This window comes from Stigmatopora nigra, chromosome 7, assembly GCF_051989575.1.
Source record: "Stigmatopora nigra isolate UIUO_SnigA chromosome 7, RoL_Snig_1.1, whole genome shotgun sequence".
In the NCBI taxonomy this organism is placed as follows: Eukaryota; Metazoa; Chordata; class Actinopteri; order Syngnathiformes; family Syngnathidae; genus Stigmatopora; species Stigmatopora nigra.
Genome location: NC_135514.1, coordinates 7,798,864 through 7,822,442, shown reverse-complemented (window position 1 = coordinate 7,822,442; position 23,579 = coordinate 7,798,864). Strand labels below are relative to the sequence as shown.

The window sequence follows — 23,579 nt, the reverse complement described above, 5'->3', positions numbered from 1 at the left end:
CAGATATCTCGGTCTCCAACAATTAATCAGTTACAAGATTAGTTCTTGATCTTCGTCCAGTTTGCTACAGGGCTGCTCTAGAAAAAGCTCTGAGAAGCAAACAGAGCTTGTGACTCGACTCTTTTATTGCCTTTTTGTGCTAAAATACTAAACTTACATTTCAATTGAATGGAATTATTTTATTGTCAGTGTCAATTATTATCATTAGTCTCTCTGTCTTTTATGATTGAAATGAAACATTGGTAAGATATATATATATATATATATATATATATATATATATATATATATATATATATATATATATATATATATATATATATATATATATATATATATATATATATATATATATATATATATATATATATATATATATATATATATATATATATATATATATATATATATATATATATATATATATATATATATATATATATATATATATATATATATATATATATATATATATATATATATATATATATATATATATATATATATATATATATATTTTTATTTATTTATTTATTTATTTATTTATTTATTTATATAGTATAATAATGTCTCGATTCTTCAACTACAGAAGAACAACATCACAATTTCGAGAAATCATTTAAAGATGTTTTGGAGAGACCGCAAGATATCATTTTTGAAACAGTGAGGGGTTAGTGCATTACAGTCAGTCGCACCCATGGTGTATTTTGGGACTTTGTGCCTTAAATTGCAGACACAGGCAACAAAATGTGCAAATATGGAAAGGCTGGAAGAGGGGTGCCTCTGTTTGGTTTTTAGGCCAGATTATTTCAGAGGTGCGGTATTCCAGTAACTCGACGTGCTGTGTCCATATGTGTTAGGGTTGTGACAGAAACACAATCTATTTAAAGAGGAAGCCCACCAAGTGTACAAACCTCTGTGTGGTTCTATTACTAAAACTGCAAGCATTTTGGAAAAAAACTGAGAAAGAAGATTATATTTGTATATCAAGCGGGCTGTCTGGTGTTCAAGCATCAGTTTTGTAGTTTTAATATATTCACCTCATTCTTGTACCGTTATAACATTAGTTTTATACTTTACTGGTTGTGCCATTTTGTTTTATTGCAACTGAAAACAAACCGTGATAACTTGTGGAAGTTAAAAACGCGTAATGTGTATTTTTATTGATATTAAAATGGATGGGTAGCAACTTTTTAGCCTTTTTTTTAATAATACTTTGCTTAGTCTACACAAATGTAGCCAGTGAGACAGGCATTGTAGATAAGCAATCTTCAGGGGCTTTTTCTTCTTCTTCTTCTTTATTGAGGCCTTGCGGATCACTTCACTAGTCTTCTTCATGTAGTGTGATATACACAAAGACTTCAAACCCTGACACAGAACTTCTGGGGTGTCTGAATTGTCTTTACTTTTCCTACACACTTATTTTTCTTCAATTTTGAGGCCTACACTAAAAGTTTGTTTTCGGCAAATGAAAGATACTACAGGTGCAAACTCCAATACATTACATTTGGATACATGGATTAAATCAATGTATGAGCGCTAACTCACTCTTGCCTCACCCTGGTTTTGGAAGGAAGGGCACAGGCCCAAATTTTGTTGAGGCCAAGTCGATCTGAGGAATGGCTTAACCTCTGTGACAAACCACTCCATTCAGACTGAATGTCAGTTTACAGTTTACTCTCACGTCGCCTACGTTTGCCCCCACTGGCCTTTTAGCTCGTTGCCATCCTGTACTAGACACTCACAGGACACCACACAGTCAGCCCCTCTTCAACCTTTATACTCGTGTCCCGCCACTGTGGCCAAATCTCCCCCGTTTATGTGTACTCATAAAAAATGTGGAGATGTGTGCGAATATTTGAGAATATATGAGACTTGGAAAGCATGCTTGAAAACAACAGAAAGGATATAAATAGTGCATGAGGTCAGAAAACAGTCAAAACTATATAACATTTCTCTCTTGCTATTAGTACTAACATGTAGAAGTGCAAAAGTATTGGCAGTTACTGTAAATTATGTAACAAGGCTCCAAAAACCTTCCAAGCATTTACAAATGAAAAAATCCTTTGAATCACAGCGCTCCGGAACTCATCTTAGTTTCTGAACCGCTTTATCCTCGCTAGGGTCGCGGGGGTGCTAGAGCTTATCCCAGCTGCCTTCAAGCCAGAGGCGAGGGACATCTTTAATTGGTGGCCAGCCAATCGCAAGGCAAAACGAGACAAACAACCTTTCATGCTCACACACTAGGGGCAAATTAGAGTTTTCAATGGAACTACTTTGGATGTCTTTGGAATTTGGGAGGTAAGCCGGAGTACCAAGAGAAAACCAACGCAGGCCTGGGGAGAACATGCAAATTCCACACAGGTGGACTGACCTATATTTGAACCCAGTTCCGCGACTGTGAGGTTGACGCAGTAACCACTGAGCCACTCCCTAATTCACAGGTATAAAACCAATTCCAAAAAGGGGCATGTGAGGGCTTGGCATCATGCCAACTGAAACAGCACAGACAGTTGGACCATTCACGTTTCTGATGAAACAAGCGAGCACCTGACTGAAATCAACTGATTAAACTTGCAAGAGAATCGTCTTCTTTGGTTGGGAGGAAAATCTGCACCCCACGATAATTTGAGACGACTCACTGCTCAGGAAGACACCACCATTTTGAAAACACTCATATGTAGTGCATAAACATGAATGACAAAATATTCACACTTTGTTGTAACTTCTTGAGGTAATCATCGAGCCAGAAGGGCCACATGACTCAAATAAAGGGAATTAGTGGTGCATTCCTGCAGCTGTCATCACAACATGAACCGACAGTGAAGAGAAACCCGACTCGCTACAGCTCTTCCCTGCCAGCAAGCACACCTTCTTTGAACAGCAACAGGATCAGGCCAGAGCTGCCTTATCATTTGTAAGAAAAAAAAAATCCTTTACATAGGAATGTGTTCAAAGGGGCAAATTGCAGGAATGCAGTGAGATGACAAGTGACTGTGAGGACAATAAGAAATGTGAGACAGTGTATTGCTGTACGTTAGGTGACGAAGGCCATTGATTTCCTGGTAAAACTTGCCTGGTGGCTGTGGATGCCTTATGTCTGTCAAGTGCAGAGCAACAAGCTTGACTGTAAGAAAAAGCATGCCCATAATCTTTGCATCCGACAGAATTACTTATTTGATAGTCCAGCAGTCACATCGTTCATTCTGAGAAGCAATTTGCTACTGGAAAGCTGAGCCCCATACACCAGAGTCCTGAATGATCAACAGACAAAAATACTTATATTTACCTCTCTACCTGGTGATTACCAATGTACTACATCTCTTTCAGACAATTTGTCCTGAAGCCCAAAACGTTCCCTTCAAAAGAATGGGCCTTAAAATTCTTGAGCAAGACGAGTACTGTATATTACGACAGTAAAATTAGCAATTTAATCGAAAATGTAGTTTGTTAATGTAATAACGTGAGCCCGAGGGAAATTAAGTTTTCAAGCTTTTGTGGTCAGCAGAATCTGTCTAGCGAATGCAAAATGAAGTAAGTAAACGAGTTTAGAAAGGTCACCATTTAAAGCATTACTTGGTTTGTTAGGATTTGATATCAATTGCCAAAGTCCAAATCAGCAAGGTCAATTGATGTTATAATAATAATAACAACAATACAGCAATGTTACTAAATCAAACAATGTTGGACATCTTCATTTTTAAATGTATGGCGACGAACACCACAATTGTTTATGTTTAATGCCCTCAAACCTATTTAGATGGAGCAACACTCTATTAAACTGCTCTAGTACACCGCTAACATAGGTTGAATGAAAAGCTCAAGTCATACATGTTGGTGAAAAGGCTTAATGTGTGCAAGCCAACTGGCATGCAGTTATCTTTCCCACCGGAAGTAAAACCTAATTGATGAATTGCTAAATATTTGCTCAAGTATGTCACTGAAAACCTAACAAAAACCCACTGAAGTAATTTGGAGGCAGCCACAACTAAAAATGAATGACAGTCAAAGAGGGAATACTTAAAAGATGATTGGCGTAGGAAAACATAAATAGCTGCCCTCTTACTTGAATTCTGCTGTGCCTCAGCAGAGAGGCATGCAGTATTTGTGAATGTCAAAAAAAAGGCACGTTTGAAAACATGTTAACAGCGTGGAAAGCAATGCAACACAATACACAATTACACAACGTCAAGAAAAACACACCCTCCAAGAATAATCTGATCACAATGTTGTTGCACAGAAAAGCAATAAAGTGTGAATTACAAAGGTTGGCAGGAAGGGAACATTAGCACAAGATATTTTCAGCATCAAATAATGCAGCTTTGGATATAACTGTAGCTGCAGGGTTCCGCCTCATCTTTTCATCAGAGCTACTGTCCCTAAGCCATACATCATGGCTGACCTTACCACTGTCCACTAGACCTTTACCTTCATCGTCCCTAAAACTCTCAGAAAAAACACCTGATAGTATTTTCCACCAACTTTTCCCAGACTGGCAAGACAGAGCCAAAGCTTTGGCCAATGTCAAATGACTGTGTTAGGAACTTTCTGACATACTCATAGAGAAGATGTAGACACCAAGTAACCCTCAATCCAACTCTTCTAACTCACAATCTTTCATTAGATTTCATCTGGGTCTCCCTCTCTTGTGTGATTTAGGCACACCCACAGTAATGGACACCTTCTCAACGGTAGAGAGCGGGAAACCATCTCTGCTGCTTGAGATAGTGTATTCCCCAAGAATGCCTATGAGCAAAGATAGTAGCTGGTTAGGAGGCTGTTAGGAAGAAAAAGAAACCAAGAGCAAACGGAGAAGAGGCGTCTAGAGAGCTAATTCTTCCACAAGGTAACATTCAAGGAGCTCCTAATTTCCCCAAGGATACTTTTGTCCAAGGTAAATGAATCTAAAGATACAGCCAAGAGGCCTTTACCTCTCTTCGAGGGTAAAGACCAGGGGAAAACGTTTCCACTGAGTATGAACATGGCACAAGCAGAACTGATGAATATTCAGGCTCTGCGGTGACCTAGCTGGGGTTGCTCCTTGTTGTTGCTGACAGTGCATAACTCTGTGACTACCTGGGTGCAAACAACAAGACTGCTGACTATTGGTAGTTAATGGCAGCAGGCTTACATCATTGAAAACACCTTAGATTGAAGAACAGCTTCTTTTAGTATTCTTTGTTCTTTTCACAGAGGTGTACAAGCCTTTATATTTTACAATGTAGTGGAATTATTTTACACCACATATACTGTACTTCAATCATAATCTTTAAAAGATGAATTTTATTAGCTTATTTTATTTATTTATTTTTTAAATGTATTTTTATAGGAAGCTGGCTATTTACAGGAAACATACAAAATGTGTCACTAATATTAGGACAAAGGGGCTCTTTGGGTTCACAAAAGATACATGCTTTAGGAATGTGGGAAGAAACCAGATGTCCAGAGCTGAGAGAGTCAAATTTAAAACAATTAAGGCAGGGGTAGGCGTCATGCTGCAGTGTATCAAAATCAAAAATTCCTTTTAAAGGCAATATTAATTAGGTAATAAGAACATAGAAAGTTGTATTTTTACCAATGCATGACTGATTTGCGATATTGGGACAAAAACAAAAATGAATCATAACCAGCATTTCCCAGTGACCAACAGTAATCCATCATTGAAACTCCAGCAGGTACCAAAATTTGTACAACAGCCCATTAACAAAGCCTTTTAGAATTTGCAGGACCTTGTCATAGCTGTTCCTGAAAAGTAAAATAACCTAACACCTAGTTTACTTTTAAACAACGTAGGTGTAAATCTGTACACAGACATGCTCGAATATTACTCAGCTAATATGTATATGCCCATATTGGCTGATAAGCCTTATAAATTTTCCCACCTCATCCACATTTGCTCTCTTGCTATGGAAAAAACATAAAGACCCATGACAGGCACCAAATAAACCCCCACCAATTAATTAATTATTTATTTTCTCACTTTCGCAATGAACGAGTATGTGTCAGCAACTTTGGCGGTTTGCTCGAGCAAGAAAGGAGGAGAGTCTGTGGGGAGTTGCAATATTGTGTTGTCATGCCACTGAGAAAAGTCGCTGTAATCATTAAGGTAGCAAGAAGGGCCATGTTGGCTTGGTCAGCTGACTAATCACAAAAAAAACCTGATTCATTTTCAGAGGTTATTCCATCAGAAGAACGTGACCAATATGACAGAGGTTAACTCAGTGATGTTGAAGTAATTCACTGACATATGACTGACAAAGACCCATTTTTTTGTGGACTACTGGGTTTCGCATCTTTCCTCAACTAATACATCCTAAAAATCCTACTGAAAATGGTAGTTTCCATACCTCTTGGAAAAAACACAATGTTTTCACGGCATAAATTTAGGGAAGTCAGATTAGTCTGGCAGTGCAAGACCAAGAATATGACAGGCCCTCTGATTCTACTGAAGCACAGAGCACAGCCTGTGTTCCGTCTAGACCATGCCAGGAAAGTTGTCTGAGGGAACACTCGAGCAAATATTGACCTTCAATTAGTTGAAACGGTCGACTCACTTTGGGGGCAGCATTATAGATGCATCAGCAAAAACATCATAAGCATTTAATGTATATAAACAGGTAGGGGCATACTTGTACAGTGTACATAAACACATGTCGTAAAAATAAACCTAATGGTGTGAAATGGCATCAAATGGAAAAGAACAGCATTGCTCTTTAAAAGTCTCAATGGGAAAGATTTTTGCACACCAATTAACGATAAAATCTTCTCAAGAAGTATTTCAAAACGAACTATCAAGACTCACGAAAGATTCAGAAGTATTGAAATTGTACGAAAACAATCAATGATTTATCAGTTTTGGATAACTTTAAAAATAACGTTGACGTAACGGGAAGACAGGAGCCGGCAGAGGGCGTATGAATCAATGGAAAAAAGGTGTTTATCATGTGATGTGTTGAAATACAAATATGAAAGTCTGTCAGAGGAGGAAGTAAGTCCAAATAACATGATATTTTCCCGTAAAAATTCAAACCGGAGGCTGTAGCACCATTAACACAGCCTCATGACTGGGAGAAAAAGGACGCATCCACACAGAGGATCTATTAACCCTGATATGGAAGCTCATTTACGATTGTTGACTCTAGAAGTTGTTTACAGAGTTTGTGCTTCTTGCTTCCGCATAGCAATTGCAATTGAAAAACGAATGATTTATCATCAGAAATAAAAATGGATATTTTTTTTTACTGGTGCACTGTTGGCGATGCTGGCCAAAAACATCCGTTAAAGCTTTGTTGTTCTGGTTTCCATGCCATTGTTGCCTATGGCAGCTGGCCTACATGTTAATCAACTAACACTGGTATATTTTACTACAGTTTAGCTCAAAAGACAACTCAATTCATTGGGCACAGGTCTTTTGTCAGTTGATCAAAACAATCTTCAATACAATGTTTGGATAAAAACAACAGAATAGGCTACTAAACGCCTGCTCCACTTTTATCGGCTCAATTTACTCAGTTCACAGCTTGGTTAGATGGAAAACAGTAGGCTTATACATAAAGTGTTCTGTGTTGAACTTCAATTTAATCTTTGTACCCTCGAAGAACAAAAATCTTTTGCAAATCTGTTGGGTTTTAACCTTAAATAAGTTGAAGAGCAAATAACCTTAGCCAGTGATTACAGTCACCCATACTTGTGCATAATTAACAGCTTCTAAAGTGAAGTGATCTTTAAATGACCTTACCTGACAAAGTAAGGTGCAGCTTGCCAGCAGAGACAATGTCTCGACGAATGTATGTGTGGCACCCATAGTCACACCGTCCTCCTTCAGGTTTTTATAGCATTTTGTATTTGGATTATTTAATGTTGTGTGAGATCACAAAACATGTATGATCGATACAAAAAGCTTACATTTTCCTTTTATAACTCACCAAATGACAGAGAAACAGGAAATAAAGGGGGGAGTCAGATAAATATAAGCATTAGAAAGAGATTGTTACATATTATAAATAATAGAGAAAAATTATGTTTACCATCGGTTATCAAGGAAATTTCCATCTCTAGTGAAATCAGTAAAGAAAAAAAGTGGATTCTACTAAATACTGTCCTGATATCCCCAAGTAAAAAAAGGAATCTAAAAACAATCTGTACTTAAGTCACAAGCTAAGCGGGGAATTTTTGGGGACACGAGTGAGATGAGCTCATCATAAGTGGAGCAGGCCTAGAAGTACTTCCCAAAAGCCCCCTCTTAGACTCCCGCATAGAAGAAATCCCCATGCAATCCTGAAGGCCTTGTTCCTGCGGGGGAAACCTTAAAACATATGCTGAGACAAGGAAAGAAGAGAGGGCGGCTGCTCCATCTCCCGATCCACTCATCCATATGCATGGTCACATGTTGTCAAGCAATGGCCATTGGCCATAGATCTACACTGCTACAAAAACCCAGTGTGGTTAAATGTAATTAGTAAAAACGCAGCTGGCAGTCTGATGTAACACTGCAGACAAAAGAGTGAGTATTTGAAAGAAAAGATAGTGGTGAAATACAATCCCTGTGCTGCATTGCTAATCAATACACACACAAACACACTAAATAGGGTATCTCCCTTTACTCATCAAAGACCTTCCATGGAAACTACCTCCATAAATGTTCATAATGTTTTACTCATCTATTGACATTTCAGAACTGTTAACCTATAAAATATTGACTGGGATGCAATAAAATGTGATTCCAGTTCAATTTGCCAGAAGCATGTCAACATTCCTGCAGGTGTACGTACAGGGAAAGTGACTCAAAACTTTTGTCTTCATTGTGTACAGTGTCTTCGAGTACATGATCATTACCTTACATGATCTTGGCCTCCTCATTCACAACAATGGCATTCTGACCATGCCCTTCTTTTACATACCTGTGGTGTACAAGGACAAAAGCTTAAAATCACACGATTACACAACTCCCGCCACTACCGAAGTCAACACATGCCCAAAACAAGCCCACAGTTGATACTCAGAGGAGATTAAAATATAAAGTGTGTAGAGGAAAAGCCAGACACATTGTGTGCTAGTCATAACAACCTTACAGTGTCTAAGCACCTTACGTCGAGTATTGGATAAAACCAAACCTTCAAATCTGCAATAGCAACGATGCATGTAATGATTAACCCTTGTGAAAGGACGTTTTCATTGAACCACTCCTGCCCATACTTGGGAGATCCAGTGCTGACGTTCTGCTTGTCCACATAACATTACATAACTGAAATTGGCACAAATGAGGAAGGGCCAGGCTGCCTCACTAGTCTACTGCATATTGCTGACATGAGCTGGAAACAAAAACACACACACTGACCCTAATCATAAAAATATAGGTCATACATATATACATATATACATGTGCATATATACAAATGCATATATATATATATATATATATATATATATATATATATATATATATATATATATATATATATATATATATATATATATATATATATATATATATATATATATATATATATATATATATATATATATATATATATATATATATATATATATATATATATATATATATATATATATATATATATATATATATATATATATATATATATATATATATATATATATATATATATATATATATATATATATATATATATATATATATATATATATATATATATACATATATATATATATACATATACATATACACACACACATCGTCGGCCTCATAGCTCTGGGGTGCTGGGTTCACATCCAGATCACGTCCACCTGTATGGAGTTTTGTTGTCCTCGGGCTTACGTGGGTTTCCTCCGGGTACTCCGGTTTCCTCCCACATTCCAAAAGCATGCATGGTAGGCTGAACGGACACTCTAAATTGCCCCTAGGTATGGGTGCATGGTCGACCTTTGTCTCCTTGTGCCTTCTGATCGCCTGGCCATCGACACTGGGTGTCCCCCGCCTCTGGCCTGGAGTCAGCTGGGATAGGCTCCAGCACCCCCATGCCCCTAATGAGGATAAAGCGGTTCAGAAAATGAGATGAGATGTTTTCACAACCCTTTGGTATCGGTAAACTGGCATACTCATGATTTTACCTATGGATTATGCCCTCTCCTCAAATTTGGGATTTTTTTTGTAAATGTAAAAAAAAATATATATATATATATATATATATATTATAATTTCATTTCACTTTTACTTTTAGCAAAGCATTGGCATAGTTGTTGCATGTTGTGTAAAAGAAAACAAAAACGTCTGGCATGCTCACACACGCAAGCACGTTCAGTACTTTGAGTAATCACTCAGGCAGGCCAGACCGCCCGTCACCAAACACTCATGCTCACTTTTCTTTCAGTCTCACAGACACGCCATCTGTTTAACACCCAGTAAAGAAGTGACATTAAAACTAAACTCTCTTCGTGAGTGAAATAAAAAAAACAAAAACTTGTACTAAACCTTTTCATGCTCTTTCCATCAGTGACTATCACAGCTGGAAATCTCTACAAAAAGGGTTGGTCTGATGCAGTAGGAACTCCACACGACCTGTCTAATCTTGGCATTGGGTGTACTTCTATCAACACGTTGCCACCTGCAAGGTTGAGTCAGTGTGCTGAAGGAGTGAGTGGATGCCAGGTGAAACTGTTGCTGTGTCAACTGGCAGAAAAGTGTACTTTTGCATCTAAGTGTTGCACCAGTGGGAGGCAAAGAAATTCAGTACACACTGACTTAAGTCTCCTGCAAACAGACCAAGGTGTATTTTACTTGCATTGTGTCTGAACAAAATCATTGTGTACGTCTACTAGATACTCAACTCAGAACCAGGAAAAGCATGTCTCAAAAGGGTTTAATTATAAGTCCAACAAGAACATATATTTTGCCCTCTGCAGGGCTAAAAAACTGATGGCAATTTAAACCAATGTCTGAACCACATGAGTACACATTAAAAAGTGCTATTTCAGCTTACTGTATCTTCAATTGAGCAAAAGAAATGCTTAAACTGGTGAGAAATAGTAACGCCATGACCACAAATAAATTGCTTGCTGTAATGTTATGTTGGTATTTAAAAACAAGCAAAATAAGGCATTACATAGCAAGGATTAGAGTTAAATCAATACTTCCACTATACTTTAACTGGCATGTCTATAATTCTTCAAAAGCACTGAGTGAGAGTATTTTTGCCACGTCTGTGCATAATTCAGTTTTAAATCAACAAGAATGTATTTTCCCAAACACAATTGAGGAATATACAGAATTTATATTGCACAGCTCCACATGGAAAACCAAATAAGATTTTACATGAAGGCAAATGATTTAGAGTGACAGGGAGCTTCAAACTTCACCAGCTCCTAAAGAGATTTGGAAGACACGATGCCCTATTAAAGTGTACCTAGACAATACTCAGGAAGGAGAATAGCAGCCATTCATAATTTCCATAAGTCAGACCTCTGAGAAAACAACACATTCCGCAACACCTCAGGTTACCTCACGTGAACTCAGTGCCGAATCACAAAGAATGCACTCCGTTCTTCTTTTTTATATGGCATCAGACAGATAGTGATGCTATTGAATCTCAAATAAGTGATTTTTAAAAATCTGTTACAAAAAGTTTGAACTTCAATATATATTCAAGATTATTTCTGACTCCATCTGATTTTTTTCAAATAAGTTAACAGTCTGACTGACTTTTTGGCTTTTGCTCACAGGAGTCTCCACAGCAAAAACAGTCGATTCACATGAAGGATTTGGTTTCACGCCGGATGCTCATCCTGACAGTACCCACACAGGCAGTATTATTAAAAACTCAAAATATGAACAAACGTGGTTAACCGACATCCTAAAAGCGAAGTCGTCACACACGCACACATACACACATGCTCTGTCTCCAGCCAACAATTATTCTCTGATCAAAAAAGGGTATTATACTAGATTTTATTCATTTATTATCATGTTCAATCCTCTACTACATTATGAAAGCAAATAACACATCCCATCTCCCTAAAAAAAAGGAAAAATGGAGCAGCACACTCAATGAGCGCCTGCTGAGTTTGCGACTTTTTTTTCAGCCGGCACCACAAGTGGTCTCCATCCAGACAAGCGCGACACACCGTGAGCTTGCCGTTTTGTGCTGATTCAATAAGAAATAATTGCATATTGGACTTTCTCCACTCATCCCCCTTCACCGCTGTGGCCTGATACTGTGCTGAATTTCTGTACAGTCGTTTAGAGAACAGAGGTGAGGAGGTATACCACAGTGGTAAACCCATGACTGGCATTTACACAAAAATGCATGGGAAAACATCTGTATCATTTGGAAAAATATTTTGGTTTGCTTCTTCACAAGAATAAAAATTACAATGGCCAAATTCATGGAACTCAGAAGTTGTCATTAACTACGTAGGATATTAACTAATGTTCACTTCATATATTTGCTGCACATTTTTTTTTTAGGCAAGAACTGTAACCAATTACATTTGTGGCCCTCAACGGGTCTCTGGCCCCATTTCATGGATACTCTGCATGCCATTGGCTCAAACTGTTGCAAGTTTCTGAATGGTGATGCATGTTTTCATTCATTCCAATTCTTCAGACCATAGTTTGTTCTTATCTTAGCATTCCAACCAATTATTTTTTTACATTTTTGATCATTTTTTTTAACTCTTGTGTTCATCCTTGTTGGTGGACGTTACCTGCAGGTTTGAATCCGATTTTGTTTAATAAAGGTTTGATAATTACGATTTAAAACCAAGGACACTCTTTGTTAGATGTTGTAAAGCAGCCTCAGAGCATGACCAAGCCTACTCCATTTTTCATAGTAGGTGGTTTTCTTATCTTTGCATACTTCATTTGTTTCTACAAGTAGTGAAGTGATGTGACTTGCCAAAATGCTAGTCTTAACTTATCTGTCGGAAGGACATTCTTCCTGAAGCTCTGTTTGTGACTTGGCAATATGAATTTAAGCATCTAAGCAGAGAGTACCATTCCCACACAAGTAATTGCCTACTGTCAAATCGTCAAAAATATTTTCCCAACCTACATATACTGTATGTATTACATATTCAAAAATAGTAGTATCAAGCAACCTGATAAAGCAGGTGAACCACTACACCAGGGCTGGCGAACATACAAAAACACACCAAAATACTTTCAAATTATAACTCAGAGATTCAGCACTCACTTGCTCAGTTTAGAAAAAAATATCATCAATTTGACCTTACAATACCTTAAAAACAGACTGCTGTTGTGTACCCTCTTCAGGTATTCATTCATTTTCTGTACCTCTTATCCTCACACGGGTCGCAGAGGGTGCTGGAGCCTATTCCAGCCAGCTATGGGCACCAAGCGGGAGACACCCTGAATTGGTGGCCAGCCAACTGCAGAGCACAAGGAGACGGACAACCATTCACTATCACAGTCATACCTAGGGGCAGTTTAGAGTGGTCAACCAGCCAACCCTGCATGTTTTTGGGATGAAGGAGGAAACTAGAGTACCCGGAGAAAAGCCACACATGCCCGGGGAGAACATGGAACTTCCACACACACAGGAAGGTGTGTAGCTGGGATCGAACCCTCGATCTCAGAATTCTGATGCCTGCCAATGCGCTAACCACTTGTCCACCTTGTCAGGATTGCTATGGAAAAATTATTTAAATCTTTTCCAACAAGTCATGTAATAATACACTACTATATATTATATCCATTTTTTGATACTTTTCCATGGGCTGTTTCTTGATTATGCAAAATGTGTGCAATGATTCATTTAGGACAGAAATTTAAAATAAACAAACCAAAAGGCACCTGATCTATGCAAAAATGTATCACCATTGGAGGACAATTATGATTTCACAGAATAAATATTATTCTTTTAGTAATAGTTATAAGAAAAACACAATAATAACAATAAGAAAAACGGATGTGGCCTGAGGAGACCCCATCAGTAATCCACCTGCTCTGTGGCCAGATGCTTTTCCACAAATATGAGCCCAGGTTTTAAGGCAAACCCCTCACATGGCACACATCTCAGCAAAGTCTATTAACATAATCCAACGAGAATAAGCCTTTAGCACTGGGAAAAAAAAGGCTAGCACAAAATCAGCTGGGCAGCAAAGTATGATGTCATACAGTAGACATGTGTTATGTGTAGCCCACAACAAATAAGTTCACGCGTTTACATTAGAACCCACTAGCAACCACGGTCGCTCCCTGATCGAATGAGGTTGTATTCTATTGCACGGCTCTTTCACTATATAGTGCAAATGTTAAGGTCGAAGCAGTTTAAATGGTTAAAAAGCCCAAATCGGATATTCTGCGGTGCCCATCTTCACTGGAAAAAAATAGTCGTATCATAATTAAATTTTTCTAACAGCGCGTTTTGTGTTCAAGACAACGACCGAGTCAACTTCATGTCACTGCACGCATGTGGAAACGTCAACGTAATTCTACCAGCAACTTCACACCCACCATGACAAGCCCCCCTGACATAATAGCGACAAAATCCACACAAGAACGGTGTTAACGGCTTTATATTTACCAGTTTGCTACTGTACGAGCGCTGCAGCCATTTATCCGGTGGCGAACGGGCCAGCAGTCCGCATTTCCTGGATTGGGATGCGACGGATGGAGTCGCTTTGCGAGCCCACGGCTGTTTGCAGAGGGAGGGAAGGAAGGAGGGTCGAGGGGGGTCACGGGGCTCCCCGCCGTGGTGTCAAGAAAGACGGCGGATCCACATTCAGCTGCTGGCCACAACAAAACAACATTACGCAGAACACACTCGGTGGCTCCGCACCACCCCGCACGGCAGGTCCGGTGGGCACCGCCCCCCTCTCAGCCTCCTCCAGTGGGCTGGCCCGGTCACGCCCACCTCATGAATAGCCATGAGCGACAAGGAGCGACTGAGTGGGACAATTTATACCAATCATACGGAATTTAATTAACTTAATTGGCTATAATGAACGGATGTAAAGCGAAATAAGCCTATTTAAAGAGAAAAATACGTTATCCTCTCTATATACATGTGTATCTATATCAGGGGTGGGCAAACTATTCCACAAAGGGCCGCAATGGGTGCGGGTTTCCATTCCAACCCTTAAAGAGGACAACTTTTCACCAGTCTGGTGTTCTACAAGTACAATCAGGGGACAGGTGCTTCTTGTTTTCTGCAGAAATCTCATTGGTTAAAGCAGGGGTGGCCAAGTCTGGTCCTCGAGAGTCCCAATCCAGTCTGTTTTCTATGTCTCCCTCCATCAACAAACCTGAATCAAATAATCGAGATTGGTATCAAGCTTGTGGACAGCTTGCTGATGAGTTGATCATTTGATTCAGGTGTGGTAAAGGAGGGAGGTATGGAAAACAGGACAGATAGGGGCTCTCGAGGACAGGAGTAGGCCACCCCTGGTGTAACGCTAAACTATGACTCCAAAATATATAACATGGAGGTTATTTATTTTATACAAAACGTTTACACTTGTATTGGGGTAGTGTTAAAGACTGGAATCAATGATGTTGATTAATGTAAAACTCACAAAAACAAAAAATACTTTTGTAACCGATTAATTCATAAGTGCCACTTTGTGCACTATATGATATATTTAAACACAATTGTCGACAATTGAATTAGGGTGGAAAAAGTTGAAAATCATCAGGAGCGACCAAACTTTATCATGCCATGATATATACTTTTTACAATGTAATGTCAGCGACATCTCTACAGTTGGTTTCTCTTTATTCCCAGTACTTAACCATTGTGCCAAGACAGGAAAGCAACTGTGTAAGGCTTGGAGAGAGTTGAATTGTTTAGAAAAATGGGAGAGGAAAAAAAGGAAAGATGTGTGGGAGGAAGTGAGAGACAAGAGGAGGCGATGGGAGGCGTGCAGGAAGACGCGGCGAGTGTTCCCTACTGCATGCTACAATATGACTCTGACCGGCTTATGTAACCAGACTGGCTTGGCATTTGGCTCACAGCAGACGCCGGCTGCACTGACTTATATAACTGCATCAGCTGCGCCTCTGAGCTGTGGAGGTTGAGGGGGGTGTTGAGGTGTGTGGGTGTGTATGCATGTGTGTGTGTTTGTGTACATGTGGAGTTGGTGGGGTCTTGCATGCATACTTGGAGTCCTAATAACAATCACAGCCAGGGAATGCCAAGTTAAAGAAAACCAATAATTGAAAAATTGTTGAGAGGAACTTTTTCCAGTTATTTACATTTCACACATTGGACGAAACACCCTAGACTGGTCACCAGTAAGTCATTGGGGATTTGTAGAGACAATCATTTACACATTTTTTTCCCTCTGATAATACATATCTGAGGTATTGGATCATGACTCGGTATCATCAGATCAACAAAATAGGGTGACTCAGACTTGACTCGCATGCATAAAAAGGAAATGTAGTTAAGTCTTGTCCACTGGTACAGTCTTACATCAGGTCATTGTCCACTTTTTTATGAAGATTGTAAAAGAAAAACAGGAAGAAAAAAAAAGAAATACCACACTGCCTAATGTTTACATCATGGTAGAAGTGAAGATTGAGGTCAGGGAAAACCTGAGCTCCAAGTGGATCTGCAAGTAAAAATCCCATGACACCAAACAAACTAATGCTACACTAAGTGGTCCATAATAATTAGCACGTTGCAACTCCTGATCTCATATTACAGCAACAAATTGTGTCAGATAACAGAGGAAGTGAAGCTAAGATTTATGAGTTACATACATTTTTCCATGAGAATGATTAAGCCTGTAAGAGTGGAAATACGATTAATTTATGACTGAGTTATTCCATCACAAACTACCATTGACTGTATAAAGAGGTACTTATATTTCAAGAGCAAAGGATTATTGAAAGTTATGGATGTTCTGATTCTATTACAAAAGGAAACAAGAATAAATAAATATGTTAAGGTTAGACACTTGAACATTTAAACATCTGGGCTCTGTTTTTTGTGTTAGGATTTTCCTGGGTTTGTTTACTACAATAGCTACACTTTTGCCCATAATGCCTGTGGAAGAGTTAAAAGAGCTTCTGATCCAGTCTTGTACCCGCGTGTCATGCCAATATGAATGAAGTGCACTGTTGAAAGCGGACAAGACAGGATTTCCAGTCTGAAAAACACCGATTGTTCCTGCTTCATAGCCAGCTAATGCAAGGACATGGAGAGGGTGAAGAGTTCAACACAAAAAAAGAAGCACATACTCTCGCTTACCTTTTATGTAAAACAGTAGTTAAAATGATGTGTTTTACCATTTCAGTCCTTTGGAGAGACCTTGTGACAACTACATGATTTAAAATCTTTCAGTGGTTGTACTCTACATTTTAAATTATGCATGTTCTCTCATTCACAGCCATTTAAATTAACTGCTGCATTAGCTTCAATAAAGAAATGGACTATCGCTGTGACCAAAGACCATCAAAACCAAGCATTATCTTTGTGAGGGTTGGATTTTTTTTTTTACAAAACGGCTGCCATCCCAAAATTGTTCCCTTTATATATCACAATAGGAAATTAGTTGAAGTGTGATGATCTCAGTAGTCAGAACACATAAGGATTAAGCATGGGTGGTGTTGTTTAAAGTTGCTGTGAAGTAAGCCAGCAAAAGGGAGGGTGTCATGCACAACTTCAGTTTTTTTTACAAGTGCACCACCATTATGGCAGCCAAAACTAACAGGAACTTTCCTTCCAGTCAGGCAAAATGGAAATATCACCAAAGAATCTAAAACAATGCCTGCATGTTCAGAGATTAAATTTGACACTTGGTAACACATCATGACACCAATCTGAATCTAAAAGCAAGCACACTTATATCAATTTTAAGGCAAAGATAAGGGGGCTTTTAAAAGAATCAGTTAAACCCACAAGTGAATCACTGATGGACAAGAGCTAGTGATAACTGGAGTAATTGTATATAAATGGATTAGATACATTAGAATGTAGTGGCTTAAAGATTTTAATTTGTAATAAAACCAAAACGTACAATACATAGGCTTTTTTATGTCTGGTAGCACACAAGCAGATATCAGTATCCACAATTTTTAATGAAATTAGAAGTAGAAGGCACTTTATATGGTGCATGGGCACGAGCAATTTGTTAATATCCATAAATCAGAAAACAAAAAAAGTTAAAAAAAAACATAGAAATCAAATTCAATATAAAAAGGATCAGGTGCAACACTTTTTTTTTTTTAAACAAGACACTTGATTGTTTTGTGTGGGGGCTGAAATGACCATTGGAATAAAATAGCTCACAAATGACTAATAGAATATACACTTCACATTCACTAGACTAGACAATCAGTGTTGTGTGGGAGGTTATAACAATTAATTTGGTTGTTTTGAAATGATTAATTTACAAAATAAAATATTAATTCCTCTACTATACAAGCCGGCATTGTATAGCGCTGGACAAAAAAACTGCTTTTCTATGGCGTAGAAAGTACAATTACGCTAATTTTGGCATTTCAGTATAGGTTTATTTTTAGATTGCTCAAATGTCAAATATATTTGTTTTTTGATTTGATAAAAAGAAACACTGCAACCTACATATTGGGATTTAAAAAAAAAAGCAATAATAAATGTAATTCAGAGTAAAATGTGGCTAACCACAACTGTATGAACGCAACAACTTTATCCACCAGCAAAGCAGTAGAGCAAGATCATGCTTTTAAACTGGTTTTTGATTTGCATATTGCAGAGTAAATTGTTGAAAATGACATATGCATCAACACAGGGAGTCCGGTTTTGAATCAAAAGAAGAAGGCATTTTGCCAAAGATCAATACGTTTTCCTGGTTGTTGCTATACAGGTACAGATGGTTTAGCATGGTCGACAAGGCCAAACACAGTCAGATATGAAGAAGGTGTTACAACATGGCTATATAACCTTGACGAGGAAGGTTTGATGTTAAATAAGTGCTATGTTAGTCTTCCGGGTGTGTAATGCTGTGCTTTCATATAGTTGTGTTGCAATAGGAAACCCTCGTCATGAGGTGTGGGGTGTGCCATTTTATTCTTATCTCATTTTTGCACTCCTTTCTCGCTGAGGCTCGAAAGGAGGTTTCCCCCCGTTGCCCCCAGAAGTAAATAATCAAAAGGGGAGAGGAATCCAGACGTGGATAATTGGAAATCTGGTGGTTGTTCTTAAGCATGACACTAAAAAAACTGCCTCTCTGATTGTCAGGTAACTAAAGTTCAGCATAAAGGGAAAAAAACAGCTCACAAGGTCACACCCAATCAGGGGGCAGGAGTTGTCCCAGTAAGGTGAGTAATGAATAAACACAACAACTCCTTTTGGCTTAAGCTCTCATTAACCTGGGCCAATATATGCAGTTGATTATCACAATGGAAAAGGCAAAAAAAATTGAAATGGGTTTCCTGTATATTTCCATTCAATTTGTGGCCCTTTGAATCTCTAAAGCACACCACAAAAGCATAAAAGCAATTGAAAAATAAAAAGGACCTGCAGCTCAGCTGAAATCTCTGTCGGTAAAGCAGAGGGGGGCGACGAGAGTCCACAGATAGAGACTGAGGCCGAGCCAGCTGGAGCACACTTTTACCCATACGGCAGGCATGCTGTTTTGCATGAGTTGAGTGCTGGTGTTGGGACTGTGAGAGGGGGGAAAAAAAGGCACTATGAAGTCAATTCCCGAATTCATGCATTATGTAAATGCAGTGTCAAAAGTGGTGCTCAGTTTAAATTAGCACCAGTTGAAGACAAAAAATTTGTGCACCCTCTGGTGGTCAGTATTTTAGGCACAATAACTTTGGGTGGTAATAAAAATGTATAGGGATATGAATGTGTAATGATACAAGAATGTTAAAAAAGCGAATTGCATAAAAAAGAAGCATATAGAAGAAAACTGATGGCAGATTTGGTAACAGCAAACAGAAATTGTAGAAAAATAACTTATTCAGCAGAAAATGGAGGGCGAAATTTTTTTGTGAAACAGTCTGGGTGATCAATTACTCATGTAGCCATGTCTTTTGCAAGTGATACTTACTAGTACCAGTTGGTTAGGGTCATCATGATGTAGAGGGAGGCTAGAGCCAGGTGAAAGTGGAAGGCCGAGTAGTTATAAGTGACCCCGTCCTCTTCATTGTCCACAGCCCGGCGTACACCGTCGTCTAACACAACATCTCCACTGTCTCCATTGCCCTCCTCTGTCTGCAGCAATTTGTTGACCTGTGTATTGCTGGATGACCGAATGCTGGGCCACAAGAAAAATAAGCACACTGGAATCATTTTGGAATTTGTGATTGCATTAAACAGGTCAAATTCATATTGTGAGCTTCTGGTTTTTTTGCAGTTTTTGATGTGATATCAGAATCTTCTTTATGATCACCTAGGTGCCACTCTCTTAAAACTCACCTGGCATAGAGGGTGCACAAGAAGAAGAGGACCAAACCAACAATGCTCTGAGCATCCCATAACTGCAAATAGCCTGGGTTGGGTTCGTCGGTGGGTGTGGAGGAGCTGACATTCGTTAATAGACTCAACAGGCTAGGGTTGCATTTGCGATCTATGACATCAGGACACACACAAATACACCTTGAGTACAAATACTACATTTATGGACTTCATAAAGAACGGGGTCATTTTCAATATTGAAGGGGAATTTTTTAACATTTCTTATTGAGCCACGGCCTCAAAGTCGGAAATACTTTCTTAAAAACTGAAACAATCATAATAATACAAGTGTCAATGACTCACTTGGATTGTTGGTCATAGCTGACCAAGTGACATACATGGTGTAGAGGGAGATGATAGACGCCTGCAGCAGCCCAGAGTGAGGTTGGGCTTCCTGAAAATAATATAATTTACTATTTTTCTTAGATGAGTAAAGAAAACAATTTGTTAAACCAGCATTTTGCTTTTAAATGTTTTCTAAATAACAATGAGATTTACACTGCGCATTTGGAGACAAATAACTGGCAGAAGGAGATGCATTTTAAAGAAGAAACTTACCTGAACTTTGGGGAGTATGGAGACAATAGAGATGATGATGCAGAAGAGAAAATTCAGGCTAATGACAACCTTGTGTTCTGTGCAGTCATCAGGTTGCGTGTAGTACACATAAAACAGCACGACAGCACTAAAAGCTAGGGCGTAGTTGAGGGTTGTGAAAGTAAGCAGGCCTGGGAATTACACATTAAAATATATGTCAATAAATGTTTACATACATTTGCATAACTGGATTCAAGTGACAAAAAATACCATAAAAAATGATGCAATACCTGCATACCAGCATTTGTTGTCATTATTTTCAGCATTTTCTACCCACGCTTTGTTCCAGGAGTGAGCAAAGTCAATGAGGAGAATGAGTTGGATGATAATGAAGAGGATGGAGCCCACTAGTCCAAAATAGTACCACACTGTGAAGATAAAAAGAAATGGAAACAGCTCACAACACCACCAAAAATAAATAGTAAATTAGAAATCCATTTTGTTCGCACCAATATTGAATGTTGGATCATGGATGAAAAAGGCTCCCACGGTAATTCCGACAAGGATTAGAAATTTAAAAAACCAGAATCTGAAAAGTAGACAGTTAAACACAGACATTTAGCAACGCACCATATAAAAGTGAACCACACAAACTCATATACAAATATAGAGTCTAAAAAATATGTATTTACCCATTTTGAAGAGCTGCACGAGGGTCTTTGCTGCTTTTAACACGAATCATGATGAGGAAGAAGAGAAAAAAGAAGCAGGTCATGGCAAAGCACATGCGGTACACAGATTTGTAGCCCAAGATGAAATCACAGTCGAACTGGTTTTCAATGCCAGGAATAGTACTTCCACCTTGGCAGAATCCAGGGATCTGGAAAATCCAAAATTAAATAAAATCAATTAATCTCGTTTAAATACATTTTGATAGTAAATGAGTAATTGATTCAAACAACAACAAAATCTCACTTTGCGCAGCTGAGTTTCCATTCCAGGAAGGATCATGATGGCAGACACCAATGTCCCCAAGAATAAAAAGAAGCTGAAAACCAGTCGTGTAACTGTGGAGTTATTGGAGGAGGGACAGCATCCACACAGCAAACATGGCGCCGAACCACAAAGACAAGAAGCCTGTGGGGAATGGAGACAAAGCACAAGACAACTCAAGTTTAACCTTTGACAGCTCAATTTGATTCAATGTGTTGTGGAACAAGGTGTTAATTTCTATAAAACCATCGTGTAAATATACAGATCATTTGAGTGACATTAATCATTGATATTATAGGTTTTGATTAATTCCTTCCTGACTCACTGAGATTATACTAGGTTTAAGAACTCGGTATGTCGCCACCTGGTGGCTGTTAGAACGACCTCATTTGAACATTTACACAAAGAAAGTTTGCTCAAAACGGTAAACGATCAACGATACTGGGTGCGTTTATTTAAATATTAAATATCGCTGTTCTTCAAAACACATCAGAGACGAAAATAATTTAGAATATAGAAGCAGCAAAGCCTAACAAGACATATAAACGAGTTAGCTTGCTCGGGTAAATTCCTGGGGAACACGTCGTTAGATTGGTGTTGTTTACAATGATAGATTATTTAAACACCCACAGCCACAGAAATGATCTTAACGTGATGATACAGAACTCGATTTTAGTAGGTATTCGATGGCGTTTACCATCTGGCCAGGTGTTTTTCCAGGCGTTTAATCGGAAACATGTTTAAAAAGTGCCCGAAATTGGGACGATATACTTACACAGCTGGCTAACGAACACAGTGCCATACATGCCCCCATGATGGCATCAAAATGTTGAACTTAGCTGAATATTCTTTCTTGCCGTCTTCCGTGCGAAACAGTCAGCTGACAAACTGGGCAAATGTCTTTTTTATTTAGTTCCTGCTGGGTGGATGGCAGACAGTGTTGGGCTAAACATCGCCATCTAGTGGTGGGATTTCAAAAACTTGGAGTAAACTAGCAATACAGATAAATAAATAAGAATAAATATATATTATATATAGTAGTGCTGTGATCAAAACTAGTGGAATAGCACCAAAACTCTGACTCTTTGCACTCACAATATCAGTGGGCTCATATGCATACCATTGCATTAGAAACGACTTAATGAAGAAGTGGGCTATTATTCATATTACAATTTATTGAATAATAAAAGGAAGCTTGGACTTGAGCACAGAAAAAACGTGCATTTTTAATTATTAAGATTGTTATCAATAGTACACACTATTGGGTACAAACACAGTTCTATCAGCAATGATCAACTAAACTTTGCTGAACAAAATTAAAAAAAAGTCAAAACATTCTAACTTTGAACTTTGCTACATTTATATACTTACTTAAGACAGAAATGCCTTAAAATAGGGGCTTTTTGCTTCTGTTTGGAAGCCCATCCCTGGTATAGACACTAAAGAAACACACAAATACATTCTTGAGTATGTAAAGTAGAACGCATGCAAATATGGAATTGAATTAATCCACTACTGTGTGAACCGATTTGGAAAATTTCGTTGCCTTTATTACAAAGTATTATTAGAATTTGTGATGTCACACGGTCACGCCCATGCGTTCATAGATATCATGTCTAACTGTTCAATGTTCAAATGTTCAAATATTGTCTTACA

General features: G+C 38.3%; 2 protein-coding genes across 6 annotated transcripts in view; both read right to left on the bottom strand.

Moving 5' to 3' along the window:
• Positions 1–14,831, bottom strand: part of hivep3b (HIVEP zinc finger 3b) — a 33,157-nt gene extending 18,326 nt beyond the window's left edge. For 2 of the 5 annotated variants that reach the window (XM_077721053.1, XM_077721056.1), the window contains exons 1-2: positions 14,526–14,830; positions 13,218–13,368 (exon numbers count right to left, since the gene is read on the bottom strand). The gene's annotated coding sequence lies outside the window, so the exon portion shown is untranslated. Of the gene's footprint in view, positions 1–13,217; positions 13,369–14,525 lie in introns of all 5 variants that reach the window. The other 3 variants (XM_077721055.1, XM_077721052.1, XM_077721057.1) reach the window with 2 other exon arrangements.
• Positions 14,832–17,919: 3,088 nt separating this feature from the next.
• LOC144199432 (serine incorporator 2-like) lies at positions 17,920–23,416 on the bottom strand. Its single transcript, XM_077721071.1, has 11 exons — positions 23,295–23,416; positions 22,699–22,882; positions 21,906–22,067; positions 21,623–21,810; positions 21,440–21,519; positions 21,221–21,358; positions 20,952–21,121; positions 20,697–20,787; positions 20,355–20,505; positions 19,987–20,193; positions 17,920–19,591 (listed from the first exon to the last, which is right to left on the bottom strand). The coding sequence occupies exons 2-11, from the start codon at positions 22,735–22,737 to the stop codon at positions 19,453–19,455; spliced, it is 1,365 nt and encodes a 454-aa protein (XP_077577197.1). The 5' UTR covers positions 22,738–22,882; positions 23,295–23,416; the 3' UTR covers positions 17,920–19,452.
• Between the last annotated feature and the right edge of the window lie 163 nt (positions 23,417–23,579).

What these genes read in the sequence shown, in the direction of transcription:
- LOC144199432 (XM_077721071.1), bottom strand. Translation starts at nt 22,737, where the DNA reads ATGGGGGCATGTATGGCACTGTGTTCGTTAGCCAGCTGT. An exon ending in TGATCCAACATTCAATATTG is followed by an intron (nt 21,359 to 21,439) that starts GTGCGAACAAAA and finishes TTATCTTCACAG; the next exon opens with TGTGGTACTATTTTGGACTA. An exon ending in AGCTATGACCAACAATCCAA is followed by an intron (nt 20,506 to 20,696) that starts GTGAGTCATTGA and finishes CTGATGTCATAG; the next exon opens with ATCGCAAATGCAACCCTAGC.